Here is an 18,055-nt window from a genome sequence, read left to right on the forward strand (position 1 = left end):
TGTGTCTGTGTTTGTGTGTGCGTGTGTGTGTGATGTGTGTGTGGTGTGTGTGTGCGCGTGTGTGTGTTGTGTGTGTGTGGTGTGTGTGTGTTGTGTGTGTATAAGTGTGTGTGACTGTGTGTGTTGTTGTGTGTGTGTGTCTGTGTGTGTGCATGTGTGTGTGTGAGTGTGTGTGTATGAGTGTGTGTGTGAGTGTGTGTATGAGTGTGTGTGACTGTGTGTCTGTGTGTGTTTGTGTGCATGTGTGTTGTGTGTGTGTGTTGTGTGTGTGTCTGTGTGTGTGTCTGTGTGTGTGTGACTGTGTGTGTGTCTGTGTGAGTGTGCGTGTGTGTGTGTGTGTGTGTGTGTGTCTGCTTTCTTTGTGAGTCACATGGAGTGGTGCTCAGTGAAGACAGCTGCCCGTCCTCCAGGCTGTGAAGCTCTGCTGGGCTCCTCCTTGGGCCATGGCGGCTGAGTGTCTCAAACTCCTTCCTGCAAGTGTGCTGACCAGCAGCATGTGTTTCTGTCTTTGGAGAGCCGAGGTGTTGGTGCTGTGGGGCCTGCTGCTCGCCCAGAACCTGTCGGCTTGTGGCAGCTTGTGTCCTGCACAGCCAGTTCTGTGGCCCTCAGCCGGGTCAGCTCCTGGCCCCTTTTCATTTTCCTGGTGACTGGAGCTGGTCCCGTCTGTCTGATACCGGGTCAGCTCATGGCCTTGCATCTCTCTGCTGACTGGAGCAGCTGGGCACATTTCCGTCCACTCCCCTCATTTGCATTTCCTTTCTCTGGTTGCACCATGTCTGTCTGGGACTTTCCTCGTTTCATCCCCCTGGACTGACTGTTCCCCTTGGTCTTCTCACCAGCCAGCAGGGGCTTGGTCCCAGGCACATGAGTCCCCAGCAGATGTGCCCCTTGGGCAGAGTTCCCGCTCTGGGCTGCTTACTTAGCCCAAACTGGCAGCGCCCCACTCCCGGGGCTGCTTTTGTGTGTGTGGGACCTGGGGGTCACATATATAGTGGGAATGATCAGTTCTATGTCACACACACTAATGTTGCAAAGGGGCAGGATTTTGAATGTTTTCACTCAATACTCAAGTGTGTGTGGGGTCCCAGAGGTGGCACAGTGGCTAAAGTCTGGACTCCCCAGCGTGAGGTCCCAGGTTCCATGCCAGAGTGACACTCTAGTCCCCTCCCTCACTATAAATAAATCAAACTCTTCTCTTTCATAACTGCAAAGTTTTCCAGTGGAACGTGGTGTTCCTTGTGACTCTGTGTTGCAGAGCTTGGAAATAGTGCAGTTGTCCCGGGACAGCGGAGTGGGTGTGGGAGTCGTGGTGTCTGTGCACAATGGAACAGCACTCAGATCTGAGAGAAGATGAGGCCTTGTCTCCCCAGCAACATGGGTGGAGCTGGAGGGGCTGCGCTGAGAATGCCAGGGATCTCACTCCTGGCTGGGGGTTAGGAAATCAAGGGGACAATTGCAGTTTGAAGTCCCCAGTTCACCTCCCAGCAACACATATGCCCTAGTGGTGTTCCAGAGCCCCCTCAAATAAATAAACAAATAAATAAATAACTCCAGACTGAGGAGATAATATAATGGCTATTCAGAAAGACATTCATGCCTGAGGCAGAAAGTTCCTGATTCAAGCCCCACAGCACAAGACCCAGAGCTTAGCAGTGATCTGGTAAAAGTAAAATAAAATAAAGCTATTTTTTAATTTACATAATGAAGGGCAGGAGTAGACAGCATAATGGTTCTGCAAAGAGATTCTGATGTCTGAGGCTCCAAAGTCCCATGTTCAATCCTCTGCACCACCATAAGCCAGAGCTGAGCACTGCTCTTGGGAAAACTAAATAAATGGATTAATTAAGTAATTAAAATAAAATTGCATAATGGGCTCAGAAGGTTGTCCAGTGACTAGAGCAATGCACCTGCAGGCACAAAGTCTCAAGGTTGATCCCCAGCAACAGATAAGCCTGACTGATTGATTCTCTGGTGTCCATCTCTGCCTCTGTCTCTGTCTCTCTAATAAGTAAAGCTTTTTAAAAAGAAATGACATAATGGCAGAGGTGATGTGTAACCTGTAGTGACACTTGAATTTTTTTCACGAGTCCAGCTCAAAAGACCCAGTTGACCACCTGGATTTTCTGTGCCACCCCGTCTCTCCAGCCAGGGGCCCAGGGAATTGCTGGAGCTCCTCCATGGATGAGCCCTGCACCCAGGGAACTCAGCCTTGGGCGCCCACAGCTGTGATGTCTTGTGGTCTTGTCGCCTGCATCAGGAAAAGATGCTTCCCCTCCGAGGAGAGGACACTCCTCCAGGAGAGCTGGAGAAGTGATAGAGTGCCCTCAGGGGTTGCTTCTAAAGAGGCTGCCTAGGGCGGGTCTCTGAACCAGAACCTGGGTGTCTTTCAGAAACTGGGAGTCACTGCAGCCATGGGCCCGGCCTCCTCAGACACTGGGGGTCACTGCAGCCATGGACCTGGACTCCTCAGACACTGGGGGTCACTGCAGCCATGGACCTGGACTCCTCAGACACTAGGGGTCACTGCAGCCATAGGTCCGTCCTCCACAGACACTGGGAGTCACTGCAGCCATGGGCCTGGCCTCTTCAGACACTGGGGGTCACTGCAGCCATGGACCTGGACTCCTAAGACACTGGGGGTCACTGCAGCCATAGGCCCAGCCTCCACAGACACTGGGAGTCACTGCAGCCATGGGAATGGCCTTGTAAGATTCTGGGGGTCACTTCAGCCATGGACCTGGATTCCTCAGACACTGGGGGTCACTGCAGCCATAGGCCCAGCCTCCACAGACACTGGGAGTCACTGCAGCTGTGAGCCCAGCCTCCACAGACACTGGAAGTCACTGCAGCCATGGGCCCGGCCTTCCCAGACACTGGGGGTCACTGCAGCCATGGGCCTGGCCTCCTCAGGCACTGGGGGTCACTGCAGTTGTCAGCCCAGCCTCCTCAGAAACTGGGGGTCACTGCAGCCAAGGAGCCGACCTCCTCAGATAGTGGGGGTCACTGCAGCTGTCAGCCCAGCCTCCTCAGACACTGGGAGTCACTGCAGCTGTGAGCCTGGCCTCGTCAGACTACTGCTAGATGCATATGCATGGTCCTTTCATGGGCACTGACCAGAGGAGGAGCTGGGATGGCAGCCAACACTTCTGTGCTCTCAGCATCTGCAGGGCCCCTGCTGTGTGCCCAGGTCAGTGCAGGCAGCCCCTGGAGGATCCTGGGAGCTGCAGCCTTAGACCAACATGGAGCTGAGTGTGGAGGCCCAGAGGCCACCTGTGATCAGCTTCTGCACCTGGTTGGCCCTGTGCCACCTGCTGCTGTATATTTGGCAGTAAAAAGAGAAAAGGGGGGAGGGGATAGTTCAACAGTGATGCAAAAAGACTTTATGTCTGAGGCACCAAAGTCCCAGGTTCAATCTCACAGCATGGTAAGCCAAAGCTAAAGAGTGCTCTTGTGGAAGGAAGGAAGGAAAGAAGGAAGGAAGAAAGGAAGGAAGGAAATAAGGAAGGAAAGGAGGAGGGGGGAGGGAAGGTGATGAGAAGAGGGAAGGGGAGGAGGGGAGGGGTGGGGAAGAAGGGAGGGGGAGGGAAGAGGAGGGGAGGAGAGGAGAAAAGAAGAGAGGAGAGGAGAGGAGAGAGAAAAAGAAGAAAAAAGGGTAGAGAAATAGCTCAGGTGACAGAGAGCAGGAGTTATATGCCTGAGGCTCTGGGTTCTGTCCTCAGGGTCACGTATACTAGATCAGGCTCTAGTGTGAAACTCTATTTCATAAGAACTAAATCAAATAGATTCCACTTCCGAGGCGGAGCTGCGAGTAGCAGATTGCTTTCTCTCCTCTCCTCTCCCAGATCAACTAGGAATACCAAAGGAGACCACCTGGGACCGAAACAAGACAGGACTAAAATGACCACAGGAACCCAGTAAATCACTGGTGAGTACAAACACATGTGGCTGGTGACACAGAGGAGAGATGGGCTTAAGGAGAGATTAAGTGACTGCTACCAGTTCAGCAGTTTATCAGTTGAGCCACCACCTCCAGTCTGCTCCACCAACAAGGGGACAGCTGAAGGGAGGAGAGGACTCCCCAGAGACTGACCAAGTGCAACTCTGAGTCTCCATTGCTACTACCCTCAGAATCTGGAGCAGCGACAGGGAGGGACACCAGGGGACAGAGATCTAACCAGGAAACTCAGGAGAAGACCTATACCTCGGTGGCATAGCTGAGGGGCTGTGAAAGTCTCTTTGCATAACCACTGGATTATCTCTGTCACACCCTGCTTTATCTCTTGGAGTCAGTGATTAAGCTAAGAAGGCTATTGATAGTTTAAGAGCCCTCTGGCTCCCATAGCCTACAGGGAAGAAAAAAAAGACGTTTTTAAACCACGGAGCTCCAACTCAGGGATTGAAACAACTGTTAATTTCCACCACTGTAAACCCTTTAACTTACTTAGACACAAGTCAATCCAGGCAATAGTGATCAGTAATTTGAAAAGTACTGATAAAGGGAACTCATAACATAATATATAAAGTGGTTAAAACAACAAGAAAAAATATTGGAGAATCGAACCAGGACAAGAATCCAGCTAAAAGTCCTCCAGAGGGTGAAGCACAAAATAACGAGTTCAACATGCAAACATTAGCTATGGAAATAATAACAGGAGTGAGTAAAGAATTTGAAAAAATTGTAATCAGAAATGCAGGAACAACAAATGAGAATATGCAAGAAAATTCTAATTATCTCATGGTTATTAGAGAGCTGAAAACTGAAATCGCTGAGCTAAGAATGCAACTAGCTGAACAAGCTAAAACAGTATCAGAGCAGGGCAACAAAATAGATGAACTCCAGAAAACAGCAGAGGGCAGAGAGAATAGAATAAATGAGGCTGAAGACAGAATTAGCAAGATTGAGGATGAATTAGAGACAACTAAAAACGAAGTAAGAGATCTCAAAAAGAGATTAAGAGATGCTGAAAACAACAACAGAATCCTATGGGATGACTTCAAAAGAAACAATATACACATTATTGGCATACCAGAGGAAGAAAGAGAAGGAGAGGAAGAAAGCATTTTCCAGGCCATAATAGCTGAAAACTTCCCTAGTCTAGACAACATCAAAGACATAAAGGTTCAAGAAGCCCAGAGGGTCCCAAACAGAATTAACCCAGACCTAAAGACACCAAGACATATCATACTTAGAATGGAAAGGAATAAGGATAAAGAAAGGATCCTGAAGGCTGCAAGAGGAAAACAGTCACCTACAAAGGAAAACCCATAAGATTAGCAGAAGACTTCTCCATACAAACACTACAGGCCAGAAGAGAATGGCAAGATATCTATCGAGTGCTCAATGAGAAAGGCTTTCAGCCAAGAATACTACATCCTGCTAGGCTGTCATTCAGACTAGATGGAGGCATCAAAACCTTCTCAGACACGCAACAGTTTAAGGAATCAACCATCACCAAGCCTGCCCTGAAAGAAGTTCTGAAAGGTCTCCTATAAACAACCAGACCACCACAAATAGGACATATATCAAAACACTCTAAAACTCTACGAGAATGGCGTTAAAATATCTTCAATCTTTGATATCAATAAATGTCAATGGCCTGAATTCACCTATTAAAAGACACAGAGTAGGAAGATGGATCAGAAAATACAACCCAACAATATGCTATCTACAGGAAACCCACCTAACTCAACAAGACAAACACAGACTTAAAGTGAAAGGATGGAAAACTATCATTCAAGCCAATGGCCCACAAAAAAGGGCAGGAACAGCTATTCTCATATCTGACATGATCGACTTTAAAATAGATAAGATTAAAAGAGATAGGAATGGACACTACTTAATGCTCAGAGGATCAGTCAATCAAGAGGACTTAACAATTATTAACATCTATGCACCCAATGAGAAGCCATCTAAATACACCAAACTTCTACTGAAAGAGCTACAGAAATATATTAACAGTAACACAATCATAGTAGGAGACTTCAACACCCCACTCTCTCAACTTGACAGATCATCCAGGAAGAAAATCAATAAAAGCATAAGGGAGCTAAATGAAGAGATAGATAAACTAGAACTATTGGACATTCATCCCAAGAAACTGGAATACACATTTTACTCAAATCCACATGGGTCATTCCCAAGGATAGACCATATGTTAGGCCACAAAGAAAGCATCAGCCAATTCAAGAGCACTGAAATAATCCCAAGCATCTTCTCAGACCACAGTGGAATTAAACTAACACTTAACAATCAACAAAAGATTAATAACAGTCCCAAAATGTGGATGCTCAACAGTACACTTTTTAATAACTTCTGGGTCAAATGGTAATCAAGGAAGAAATCAAAATGTTTCGAGAGTTCAATGAAAATGAAGACACAGGATATCAAAATATTTGGGACACAGATAAAGCAGTCCTAAGAGAAAAGTTCATAGCTATACAAGCACACATTAGGAAACAAGAAAAAGCACAAATAAAGCACAAATAAACAGCCTGATTGCACATCTTAAAGACCTAGAAGAAGAACAACAAAGGTATCCTAAAGCAACCAGAAGGACAGAAATCACTAAAATTAGGGCAGAAATAAATAACATTGAGAATAGGAAAACCATACAAGAGATCAACGAAAGTAAATGTTGGTTCTTTGAAAGAGTGAAGAAAATCGACAAACCTTTAGCCAGACTCACAAAACAAAAACAGGAGAGGACCCAAATAAATCGGATAGTAAATGAAAGAGGAGATATCACAACAGACACTGCAGAAATTCAACATATCATGCGAGGCTTCTGTGAACAACTATATGACACCAAGCTAGAGAACCTGGAAGAAATGAATAATTTCCTAGATACCTACCAACTTCCAAAACTAAGTAAGGAGGAAGTGGATTACATGAACAGGCCCATCACACCTAATGAAATTGAAACAGTTATCAATGATCTCCCCAAAAATAAAAGGTCTGGACCAGATGGTTTTACAAATGAATTCTACAAAACCTTCAAAGAAGAACTAGTACCTCTACTTTTAAAAGTCTTCCAGAAGATTGAAGACACTGGAATACTCCCTGCCAGCTTCTATGAAGCCAACATCACCCTGATACCAAAAGCAGACAGGGACACAACCAAAAAAGAAAACTACAGACCAATATCTCTGATGAACATAGATGCGAAAATATTGAACAAAATTCTAGCCAACCGGATACAGCAGTATATCAAAAAGATTGTTCATCATGACCAAGTGGGGTTTATCCCAGGCATGCAAGGTTGGTTTAATATACGTAAATCAATCAATGTGATCCACCACATCAACAAAAGCAAGACCAAAAACCACATGGTCATATCAATAGATGCAGAGAAAGCCTTTGAAAAAATACAACATCCCTTTATGATCAAAACACTACAAAAATGGGAATAGATGGAAAATTCCTGAAGATAATGGAGTCTCTATATAGCAAACCTACAGCCAACATCATACTCAATGGCGAAAAACTGGAAGCATTTCCCCTCAGATCAGGTACTAGACAGGGCTGCCCACTATCACCATTACTATTCACATAGTGTTGGAAGTTATTATCATAGCAATCAGGCAGGAGCAAGGAATTAAAGGGATACAGATTGGAACAGAAGAAGTCAAACTCTCCCTATTTGCAGATGACATGATAATATACATGGAAAAACCTAAGGAATCCAGCAAGAAGCTTTTGGAAATAATCAGGCAATACAGTAAGGTGTCTGGATACAAAATAAACATTCACAAGTCAGTGGCATTCCTCTATGCAAACACTAAGCTAGAAGAAATTGAAATCCAGAAATTAATTTCTTTTACTATAGCAACTAAAACAATAAAATCCCTAGGAGTAAAGATAACCAAAGAAGTGAAAGACTTGTATACTGAAAATTATGAGTCCCTACTCAAAGAAATTGAAAAAGACACAAAGGAGTGGAAAGATATTCCATGTTCATGGGTTGGAACAATTAACATAATCAAAATGAATATATTACCCAGAGCCATCTACAAATTTAATGCTATCCCCATCAAGATCCCAAGCACATTTTTTAGGAGAATAGAACAAATGCTACAAATGTTTATCTGGTACCAGAAAAGACCTAGAATTGCCAAAACAATCATGAGAAAAAAGAACAGAACTGGAGGCATCACACTCCCAGATCTCAAATTGTATTATAGGTCCATTGCCATCAAAACTGCTTGGTAGTGGAACATGAATAGGCACACTGACCAGTGGAATAGAATTGAGAATCCAGAAATGAGGCCCCACACCTCTGGACATCTAATCTTTGACAAAGGTGCCCAGACTATTACATGGGGAAAGCAGAGTCTCTTCAACAAATGGTGTTGGAAACAATGGGTTGAAACATGCAGAAGAATGAAACTGAACCACTGTATTTCACCAAATACAAAAGTAAATTGCAAGTGGATCAAGGACTTGGATGTTAGACCACAAACTATCAGATACTTAGAAGAAAATATTAGCAGAATTCTTTTCCGCATACATTGTAAAGACATTTTCAATGAAACGAATCCAATTACAAAGAAGACTAAGGCAAGTATAAACCTATGGGACTACATCAAATTAAAAAGCTTCTTCACAGCAAAAGAAACCACTACCCAAACCAAGAGACCCCTCACAGAATGGGAGAAGATATTTACATGCAATACATCAGATAAGAGTTTAATAACCAACATATATAAAGAGCTTGCCAGACTCAACAACAAGACAACAAATAACTGAATACAAAAATGGGAGGAGGACTTGGACAGAATATTCACCACAGAAGAGATCCAAAAGGCAGAGAAACAAATGAAAAAATGCTCCAAGTCTCTTACTGTCATAGGAATGCAAATCAAGACAACAATGAGATATCATTTCACTCCTGTGAGAATGTCATACATCAGAAAAGGTAACAGCAGCAAATGCTGGAGAGGGTGTGGGGTCAAAGGAACCCTCCTGCACGGCTGGTGGGAATGGCAATTGATCCAACCTCTGTGGAGAACTCTCAGAAGGCTAGAAATGGATCTACCCTATGACCCTGCAATTCCTCTCCTGGGGATATATCCTAAGGAACCCATCACACCCATCCAAAAAGATCTGTGTACACATATGTTCTTGGCAGCACAATTTGTAATAGCCAAAACCTGGTAGCAATCCAGATGTCCAACAACAGATGAGTGGCTGAGCAAGTTGTGGTATATATACACAATGGAATACTACTCAGCTGTAAAAAATGGTGACTTCACCGTTTTCAGCCGATCTTGGATGGACCTTGAAAAAATCATGTTGAGTGAAATAAGTCAGAAACAGAAGGATGAATATGGGATGATCTCACTCTCAGGCAGAAGTTGAAAAACAAGATCAGAAAAGGAAACACAAGTAGAACCTGAAATGGAATTGGCGTATTGCACCAAAGTAAAAGACTCTGGGTTGGGTGGGTGGGGAGACTACAGGTCCACGAAGGATGATAAATGACATAGTGGGGGTTGTATTGTTAAATGGGAAACTGGGGAATGTTATGCATGTACAAACTATTGTATTTCCTGTTGAATGTAAAATATTAATTCCCCAATAAAGAAATAAATTTTTTAAAAAAGCAGACCAACAAGAGGGCTCTGTGGATCGGCTTGCCCCTCCAAGCTTTAAACAGAAGTCAGCCGGGGCTGGCACAGCAGAGGCGTGTTTGGCTCTTGAGTGTGGGTCTCTGGTTCAGTCCCTGGCAGCACATGTGCCAGAGTGATGCTCTGCTTGTCTTTCCATCCATCCATCAATCATTAAAAAAAGACTTAAGGGGACTAGGGGGTGGCACACTTAGTTACAGGGCACGAGGACCGGGGTTCGAGCCCCTGGTTCCCACCTGCAGGGGGAGCTTTGTGAGTGGTGAAGCAGGGCCGCATGTATCCCTCTGTCTCTCTCCTTCTTTATCTCCCCTCCTGTCTCAATTTCTCTGTGTCTTACCCAAAAAAACAAATAAACAAAGGGAAAAAAGGCTTAAAATAGTCTCAGGGGCTGGGAAGACAGCAATTTCCTCTTCTCTCTCTCTCATTAAAAAAAAAAACAGAAAGACATGTTTCTGGACGGGGAGGCAGCACATTGGTTATGCAAAAGACTTTCACTCCTGAGATGCTTCAGGTCTCAGTTCAACCGCTCTGGGTCAGTCTGTTCTCCCACTTCTCTGAGTATCACCAAGTTCTTCCTTTTTTAATACTTATTTTTTATTATCTTTATTTATTGGATAGAGACAGCCAGAAGTTGAGAGGGAAGCAGGTGATACAGAGGGAGAGAGACAGAGAGACAGTCTGCTTCACCACTCGTGAATCTTTCTCCCTGCAGGTGGGGAATGTCGGCTTGAACCGGGGTCCTTGTGCACTGTAACATGTGCACTGAACCACCTGGACCACCTCCAGGCCCTGAGCTCTTATCTGAAACTTGATCTCTGCATCGTTGCTGTGTGGGAACGATGAAGAGGAGCCCAGATTCCCTCTTCCTCTGCACCACCGCAGAGGACGCTGGGCCACACACACTCGCTTTCGTGCTTGGATTTTCAAGCTATTGAGAGACGGACGAACACAGGGATCAAGTTTCAGATAAGAGCTCAGGGCCAGGAGGTGGCCCAGCTGGACCTTCTGGTGAGACAAAGAAGAAAAAAGTCTTGCTCGTGGAACACTTTAATCACTATGAGAAAGGCAAGAGAGGATACACGGAAGTGGAAAGACGTGTTGTGCTCCCCAAGCTCACTGAGGCACGATTTCAGGAAGCTCAGCGAATGTCACACAGGCAGAACCCAGAGACGCTCGCGCCAGATGCATGACGGTCCGTCCAGAGCAGACAGACAGCAGCCGGGCAGGTGGCTGGTGGGCTAGGTGCCAGGCTCTCCGTCTCTGCAAGACTTTTTTCTTCTTTGTTAATTTCTTCCTAGATGTCGAGATCCAGCATATTGAGTAGAGAGGAGAATTCAGATTTATTTTTGCTGATGTTGTCAATGTAATCTGCATTCTCTCGCCTCCTGGTATAGACTCATTCATGAATCTCTCTCTTTCATATATATTTTTTATTTATCTTTTTTTCCCCCCAGAGCACTGCTCAGCTCTGGTTTATAGTGGTGTGAAGGGATTGAACCTCAGACTTTGGAGCCTCAGGCATGAGAGTCTCTTGCATAACCACTATGCTGTCCACCCCCTGCCCGATAATGAATCAGTCTCTTTACCCTCCAGGGTGTGTGAGTATACGACAGCAGAGATGCGAGGCTCTGTGTTCCTGCTTGGCCCCAGCAGCTGTCTGACCCTGAAACCCATGTCTCTAGAATGTGCATCTTCCCTTCTGATCACTCTCAGCTGGTTTGCACTTCTCTCCAAGATCCTGATGTTGCAGACTCCCTACTTCTTGACTTTCCCCGCGGTGAGCTGTCGTGGGCTGAGGTTAGCTGCACGCTGCCTGCAGTCCTGTGTCTGACACACTCACTCCTGTTCTGGCTGTCACTTCACACCTTGATTGTTAAGAAACCAGCTGCTTTATTATATTTATATATATTATATTTATGTTTATTATTGTTCTCTTGGCAGGTAGAGTTGAGAGTTGGGAGATGCCCCACCCCCAGGAGCCTGGGAGTCCTTGCTGACTGTGTCCAGGTGGGGAGTGTTCAGGTGGGGAGAGAAGGCTCTGTGACTTCTGGGGTCCCTGTAGTCTAGCACCCTGCGCTAGTGGGTGGCCAGAGCAGCGTACAGGCTGGGCTCCTCGGGGGGCTCTTCTGACCAGGAGGAAGGGGGTGCCGTCCCCTGCCTGAGGGTCAGCTGGGCGTAGGTCACTTCCTGGAGGACTGTGGAGGCAGCAGCCTATGGGGGAAGGGAAGACAGTGAGCAGGTGTGGGGCTGGGGTGGAGAGGAAGGGGTCTGCCTGACTGCCCACCTGTCTGTCCCCTTCTTTGGCTCTGTCCTGTTTGTCCCTGCCTGTTGGTGGGGAAGCAGTGGTGGCCGCTCTCCAGCTGAGTCCTTCCTGGTTCACCTGGGCATAGGTGGCTTCCTGGGAGTCTTCGTCCCCCCTGGGCTATTGAGAGACAACAGTGGGGCACAGCCTGGATGGGCCCCAGGGGCCCCGTGACGCTCTCCACGTCCACGTGCTGCCAGGCGGGTCCCTTTCCTGGGGGTCCTGGGACCGTCCTCAGACAGGGGTGCTGATGCCCTGGGGTGTAGCTCAGACCCTCACCTCACCCCTGCTGCTCATCTACTCCAGCCTCCTGGCCCCTTTGGAAAGGGGTCGGCCCTCGTTCAGGTGCTGGCACCTGCCGTCCCAGGCCCCACCCGCCCATCCCTCCTTTTCAGGGGATACTTTGCTCTCCTGTGTGACCCATCCCGGAGTGTGTCAGCGTGAGGTGTCAGGGGCCTTGCTGCCGGGGGAGAGGCGAGTATGGACCCCAAGATTTGGGACACAGGGACGGGCACATCACTGGGTTCAGACTGGAGATGAGAGCAGGGCTCACCAGAAGGTCCAGCTCTACCCCCTCCTCAGGCCGCGTCTCTGTCTCTGCAGCATCTGGGGGGCAGAGCAGGGAGTCATGTGTGTGGGGTCCCCTAAGGTCTCTCAGGGCTGTGACCTGAGAGCATTTTAGAAGCTGAAAAAGTCTATCAGAACCATGGACAACACCTAATATCAGAGAAAAGGAGGGTAGAAATGAAGGAAAAATTGAAAAAGACTTTGGGAAAAATTCAGTTCATTTCACCCGGACAGCCATGGGAGGAAGTCTGGGCTTCGTTATGGGAGATGAAGCCTTTACAATATATCACTGAAGCTGATAGCAAAGAGGTTTATGGGAGACATCAGGGAGAAATAGTTGCAAAAAGCCAATGAAGAGTTTCAGGAAATGCTCTCTGAGCATTCAGAACTTTTTTATGCTCTAGATCTTAATGCAACCCCTAGTTCAGATACAGTGAGTGAATTCCACACAGTTTTGAGTGAAGAGCCTAGATACAAAGCTTTACAGACTTGCGCCTGACAGGACGATTCGTTTCCTCAGTTCCCAGTTGTTCAGTGGGAAAAGCCTCACCACCCTCAACCGGGTTCTCAGTGTTCCCAGCATCTGCTCCCCAGTGGGGCCCTGGCATGCAGGTGGAGGGGTGACCAGGTCACACAGGTGGGTCTCCGTCCACACCCCACCTCCACCCTCCCAGCCCCTTCACCCAGAAACCTCTGTCCCCCTGACTGCTCCTCCTCTTCCTCTCACTCAGGGTGTCTTCCTGGGGGGCGGCCGCAGCACTGTGGGGGGAGGGGAGACGCAGTGTCAGGGCAGGCAGGGGCTGTGAGTGGGGTGGGGGGTCCTCGGGGTGGGGGGTACCTGGTCTGCAGGCCTCTGTCCTGTGGCTCTGGGCCAGCAGCCCCTGTGGGAGTGAGAAGTGAGTCTTGCCTGGGGATGACCCCACTGCACACGGGGTTCCAGAGGATTGGGGACCCTCTGCCACTTGTGTCCCAGGAGCTCAGGAGTGGAGTCATGGACCAGCCCTCAGCTACACCTGCCATGTGCTGGCTGGGCCCCTGGCTTCTGCCCCTCTGAGCGGCCCCTTCTGCATGGCTGCTAAGGTCCCTGAAGCTCACAGGAACTGCTCACCGGCCTTCCTGTGTGCACCCCGACAACTGCGTCTCAGGAAAAGGGAGAGGAGGAGGAGGGAGAGCAGTGCTGCCAGGGCCACCAAGACGCCGATCAGAATGTTCCTGTCCCATCGGTGACCTTGGGCAGGAGCTGTGTCATGAGTGAGGGGTGGTGTCACCTCACTGAGCCCCTCAGTGTCCCAGATCAGGCTGGGACTGTCGACCCTTCCCTCACACACAGGGGTCCTCCCTCCCCACACAGATGGGGAAACTGAGGCTGAGAGGGAAGTCAGGAGCCCTGGATATTGGTCTGCCATGCAGACTAGGACTGGGGCAGGGTGGGGTCCCTGAGGCCCCTGATGTCACACCCCCAGAAGACACCAGCAGGGCTGAGTGTCTCCAGGTGGACAGACACCCCAGAGTCTCCCCTGCAGTGTGGGCCCTTCCTGTCACCTGCCCCAACACCTGGGGCCATGAGGGCTCAGCACCACCCCTGGGCCCTGGGAGCCGAGGCACAGTCACTCACCAGCTTTGGAGTTGGGCCCTTCGGCCTGGGGGTTGCCATCCCCAGGCCCTGTGAGTGACACCAGAGTGGGTCTCTGTCCACAGCAGCCCCTCGAGGGTTGTGAGGGGCTGGGGGCTTCTCAGGCAGAAGCCTCGCTGTCACCCACTCTGACTCAGGGTACTTGTTCCCACCCTACCCACAGCTCCTGGGGCAGGACTGAGCTCAGAAGGTCGGGGGCCTCACCTGAGACTAGGAGCTGCAGGGGGGCACTGGGCTCAGACAGCAGGTGGGGGTCACTGTCACTGGAGCTGTAGCACCTGTAGGTGCCCCCGTGGGCTGTGGTCACAGGCTGGAAGGAGAACTCAGCCTGGAACCCCTGAGCTCGGGGCTCTGACCTCAGACGCTGGGGGGGCAGGAGCACCCCCTCCTTGGACAGAAGGAAAGAGTCCCTGGGGCTCTGTGACTGACAGCGCAGGGTCACCTTCTCTCCTGGGGCCACAGAGGGGCCCGGCTGCACCGAGAGGGAGGGGGTATCAGCCAGCTGTCCTAGAGAGAGGAAGGGGTGAGGGCTGCTGCCCCCTGGCTCTGAACCCAGTCCCCAGGGCCTGTCTCTGAAGACCCTCCTCTCTGTCTCTGCCCCATCAGTCTCTCTTCCCCTCCCCCATCTCTCCCTCCCTCCCTAGGGACCCCACATACCTCCCCTGCCCTCACCCTGAGGCTCCCCCTTGCAGAGTCTGTCCAGACTGAGCTGCAGGCTCCTCACCTGCCACCAGGATGTCCAGGGGGCTGCTGGGTGCTGACCACAGAGGGGAGCGGCTGTGACCCCCATAGCACTGGTACCGGCCCCTGTGGGAGGTTCTCACAGGGCCCAGGGAGAACTCGGCCTGAGAGAGCCCAGCCTGGGTCTGCTGGACAGGGAGCTGGGAGAGTCGGGGGTCCCCCTCCCGGGACAGAACGAATCTGTCATAGCCCACAGCAGAGCCACACTGGAGGGTCAGCATCTCTCCAATGGCCATGACAGGGCCCTGCAGGCTCAGCAGGGAGGGCTTCCCAGATGCCCCTGCAGAGACCAGCGGGCACTCAGGAAGGCCCACCCTTCCCTGCCCTGACCCAGGACACTGCCCAACACCCTGTGTCTCTCAGAAGGGAAACCCAGGTCCCCTCGCACAGCCTCCTTGCTGGGGTCCCTTGAGAGCAAGACCCCAGTAACCTGTGTGGGGCCTCAGGCCATGGAGGGGGCAGGAGGGGACCCTCACCTGGGACCAGGAGCTGCAGGGGCCCACTGGGGGGTGACCACACCTGGGGCCAGTCACTGTAATAGCCATGGCATCTGAATGTCCCCCTGTGGTTGGGGCTCATGGGGCCCACAGGGAACAGGGCCTGGACCTGCCCACTGGGGTGTGGCTGTGTGTCCAGGCTCCAGGGGGACGTGTCTTCTCCTTGCTGAGTCAGAACCATCCTGTCAAATCCCTGCCCTGAGGCACACTGGAGGGTCACGGTCCCTCCTGGGCTCACCACAGGGCTCGACAAGGCTGACAGGGAGGGTTTTCTGTAGGATCCTAGGAGAGGAGGAGGCAGCATGGGAAATTGGGTCTCCCTGATCCCCAGGGCTGGTGTGATGGGGCCCCGTGAGAGCAGACCCCCTTCCTGAGGGAGAGCCTGAGCTGGGACCCCCGAGTGAGTCTCACCTGCCACCACCACCAGCTCCAGGGGGTCACTGGGCTCTGACCGGCCAGCGGGGCTGACACAGTAACAGAGGTATCTGCCTGCATGGAGATCTAGCACATTGGTGATGGAGAACTTGGTCTTATCTCCAGGCTCCCATGGCCTCAGTATTTTCCAGGGATATGAGCTTCCATCTTTATAGAGACTGCAGCTCTGAGTCCCCAGAGTCCCCTGACACCAGAGAGTCACAGGGCTCCCCCAGAGGACCACAGGGCCTGGCTCAGCCCAGAGGGTGGGTTTGGGGAGGGTTCCTGGAAGGAAATCAGAGGTGGGGTCACAGCACAGTCCCACCCCCAGACCCCAGCTCTCAACCCAGGACCCTCCCTGATGCCCCCCACCCTCACATCAGCCCAGATCTGCTCATAACCATCCCCAGGGCCAGGGTCCCCTGTCTTCAATGAGAGTCCAGGAGCCTGAGGACAGACTCACCTGCCTGTACGTGAGTCCTGGGTCCCACACTCAGCCCTGGAAGAGAGTCCCTGTGAGAGGGGTGTCCTGAGTCCTGAGCACAAGCCTCCCCACACAGCCCCTGAGTCCTGGGGCCCTGACCCAGCAGGCAGTGGGGTCCCTCCTAGGCTGGGGTGTCCCCCTGGTCCATCTCACCCAGGCAGAGCAGGGCTGTGAGGGTGGGGGACATGGCGTGTCCTCTGAGGCAGCTGTGCAAGGAGCCTGGGCCCTGGCAGGTAGGACAGAGTCACAGGGTGTGGCTACTCTGTACTGACCCTTTCTGTCACGGGGATTCTCGTCAGCCCCACAGGAAGGGGAACTGCCCCCCACTGCCCCATCCTGGCTGTAGAGTTTGTGGAGCAACCAACAGACCTGCAGCCTTCCTAAACTCCCCTTCCAAGTGAGAGAGTCAGGGGTCTTTCGTCTCTCAAAGCCTGCCCCACAGGGTCCCTCCATGTCAACCTGATCCTCACACACCCTGGGCTATGGGATGAGGGTCCCCCACCCCCAGCTGTCAGGGGATGCTCAGGGATGCTGCCCAAATGCTCCCCTGTCACTGTGTGGTCAGCTCGTGTCCTTGTGGTCTGGGTACCGAGAAGCCCGGGAAGAGAGGGCAGGAAACAGGGCCCCTCCTGACCAGAGGATGGGATTTCTCTCCATCACACACTTCTCTTTTTTTCTGAAATGGTCCAACCACTTCCTGGCACCTTCACTGTGCCCTTTTGACCTCAGGGACCCTGGTCCCCTGGATTAGAGCCTTGTGGCATTCTGAGACCCCTCCTGCTCTTAGGTGATGTGAGTGGTCAGGGCTCTGGAGTGGGGGTGAAGGTGCCTCTACTCTGTTGCCTCATCTTCCTGTGTTGGGCCCTGCTATCATGAGCTCCAGGGAAGTGCTGGTCACATTTCTGAAATCTGAAGCCGCAGAGAAAGCAGAAACGGGGGCAGGGGAGACAGCACAATGGTTCTGCAGAGAGACTGTCAGCCTGAGGCTTCTGAGTCCCACGTCAGTCCCGGTAGCGCCATCAGCCAGAGCTGAGCAGGCCGCACTCTGGAGAAGGAGCATCAGCAAGGACAGAGACATTGGCTGAGAGACCACAGTGTGGGCCACCTGGCTCACCACGAGGGGCTTCTCTGGGTGGCCAGGCGGGTGCCCAGCGGCAGCCAAAGGAGGGAAGTCTCTTCCCGTGGCTGCTGTGAGTCACTCCCCTGAGGGCCTGGCACAGATTCTGTGTGGGCATTCATGTGGGCACCTCATGTCTGTGTGCCCCTCCCCCTGGCATCGTCCCCTGGACACGGCTCCCCAGTACCAGGGGAAGCTGAGGGAGCGGCCGGCCCCAGTTGGAGCTGCTGCAGTGCTGCTCTGCTGGCCTGAGCCCAGGACAGCCCTGGGGATGCTGTGCAGTCTGAGGGGCCAGGCGTTCCCTGAGTGCAGGCAGAGGGGGTCCCGCCACACAGGGAGCCCTGCAGGGCAGCTGTGCACGGGCCTCGCCAAGTTCGGGAAGGGAGTGTCCAGTGAGGCTTGTCTGCAAGTTGTGTGGGGAGAACAGGGCCGTTTCCTCAGAACAGCGATCAGGAGACCACTGGGGGTCTCAGCACTAAGGCACAAAACTAAACCAGTGTCGGGCTGAGCTTCATTGATGGGAGACAGACGACCCAGGACTCATGGTTGAGCTGTAGGCAGTATCTCTTTATTCACACAGGACGCAGCACAATCTAAGCCAAGCTAAGCTAAACTAAAACTAAATTAAAACGAACAATCCTGTCCTTATTTATACTTGCCAAGTAGGGTGTGA

The 18,055-nt window shown here is 50.9% G+C and overlaps 2 protein-coding genes across 2 annotated transcripts in view; both read right to left on the minus strand.

The window, feature by feature from the left end:
• The window catches only part of LOC103128202 (leukocyte immunoglobulin-like receptor subfamily A member 6), a 180,698-nt gene that overhangs the window by 63,114 nt on the left and 99,529 nt on the right, over positions 1–18,055 (minus strand). The window lies entirely within an intron of this gene.
• Positions 11,650–18,055, minus strand: part of LOC132533104 (leukocyte immunoglobulin-like receptor subfamily A member 6) — a 36,887-nt gene continuing 30,481 nt past the window's right edge. Inside the window, exons 3-12 of the mRNA XM_060173017.1 lie at positions 15,779–16,066; positions 15,347–15,649; positions 14,854–15,150; positions 14,334–14,636; positions 13,605–13,736; positions 13,335–13,377; positions 13,224–13,255; positions 12,483–12,535; positions 11,912–12,049; positions 11,650–11,838 (exon numbers count right to left, since the gene is read on the minus strand). Coding sequence (XP_060029000.1) covers positions 11,704–11,838; positions 11,912–12,049; positions 12,483–12,535; positions 13,224–13,255; positions 13,335–13,377; positions 13,605–13,736; positions 14,334–14,636; positions 14,854–15,150; positions 15,347–15,649; positions 15,779–16,066 — 1,724 coding nt within the window. The 3' untranslated portion in view covers positions 11,650–11,703. The remainder of the gene's footprint in view (positions 11,839–11,911; positions 12,050–12,482; positions 12,536–13,223; positions 13,256–13,334; positions 13,378–13,604; positions 13,737–14,333; positions 14,637–14,853; positions 15,151–15,346; positions 15,650–15,778; positions 16,067–18,055) is intronic.

The sequence above is a fragment of the Erinaceus europaeus genome, chromosome 2, assembly GCF_950295315.1.
Source record: "Erinaceus europaeus chromosome 2, mEriEur2.1, whole genome shotgun sequence".
In the NCBI taxonomy this organism is placed as follows: domain Eukaryota; kingdom Metazoa; phylum Chordata; class Mammalia; order Eulipotyphla; family Erinaceidae; genus Erinaceus; species Erinaceus europaeus.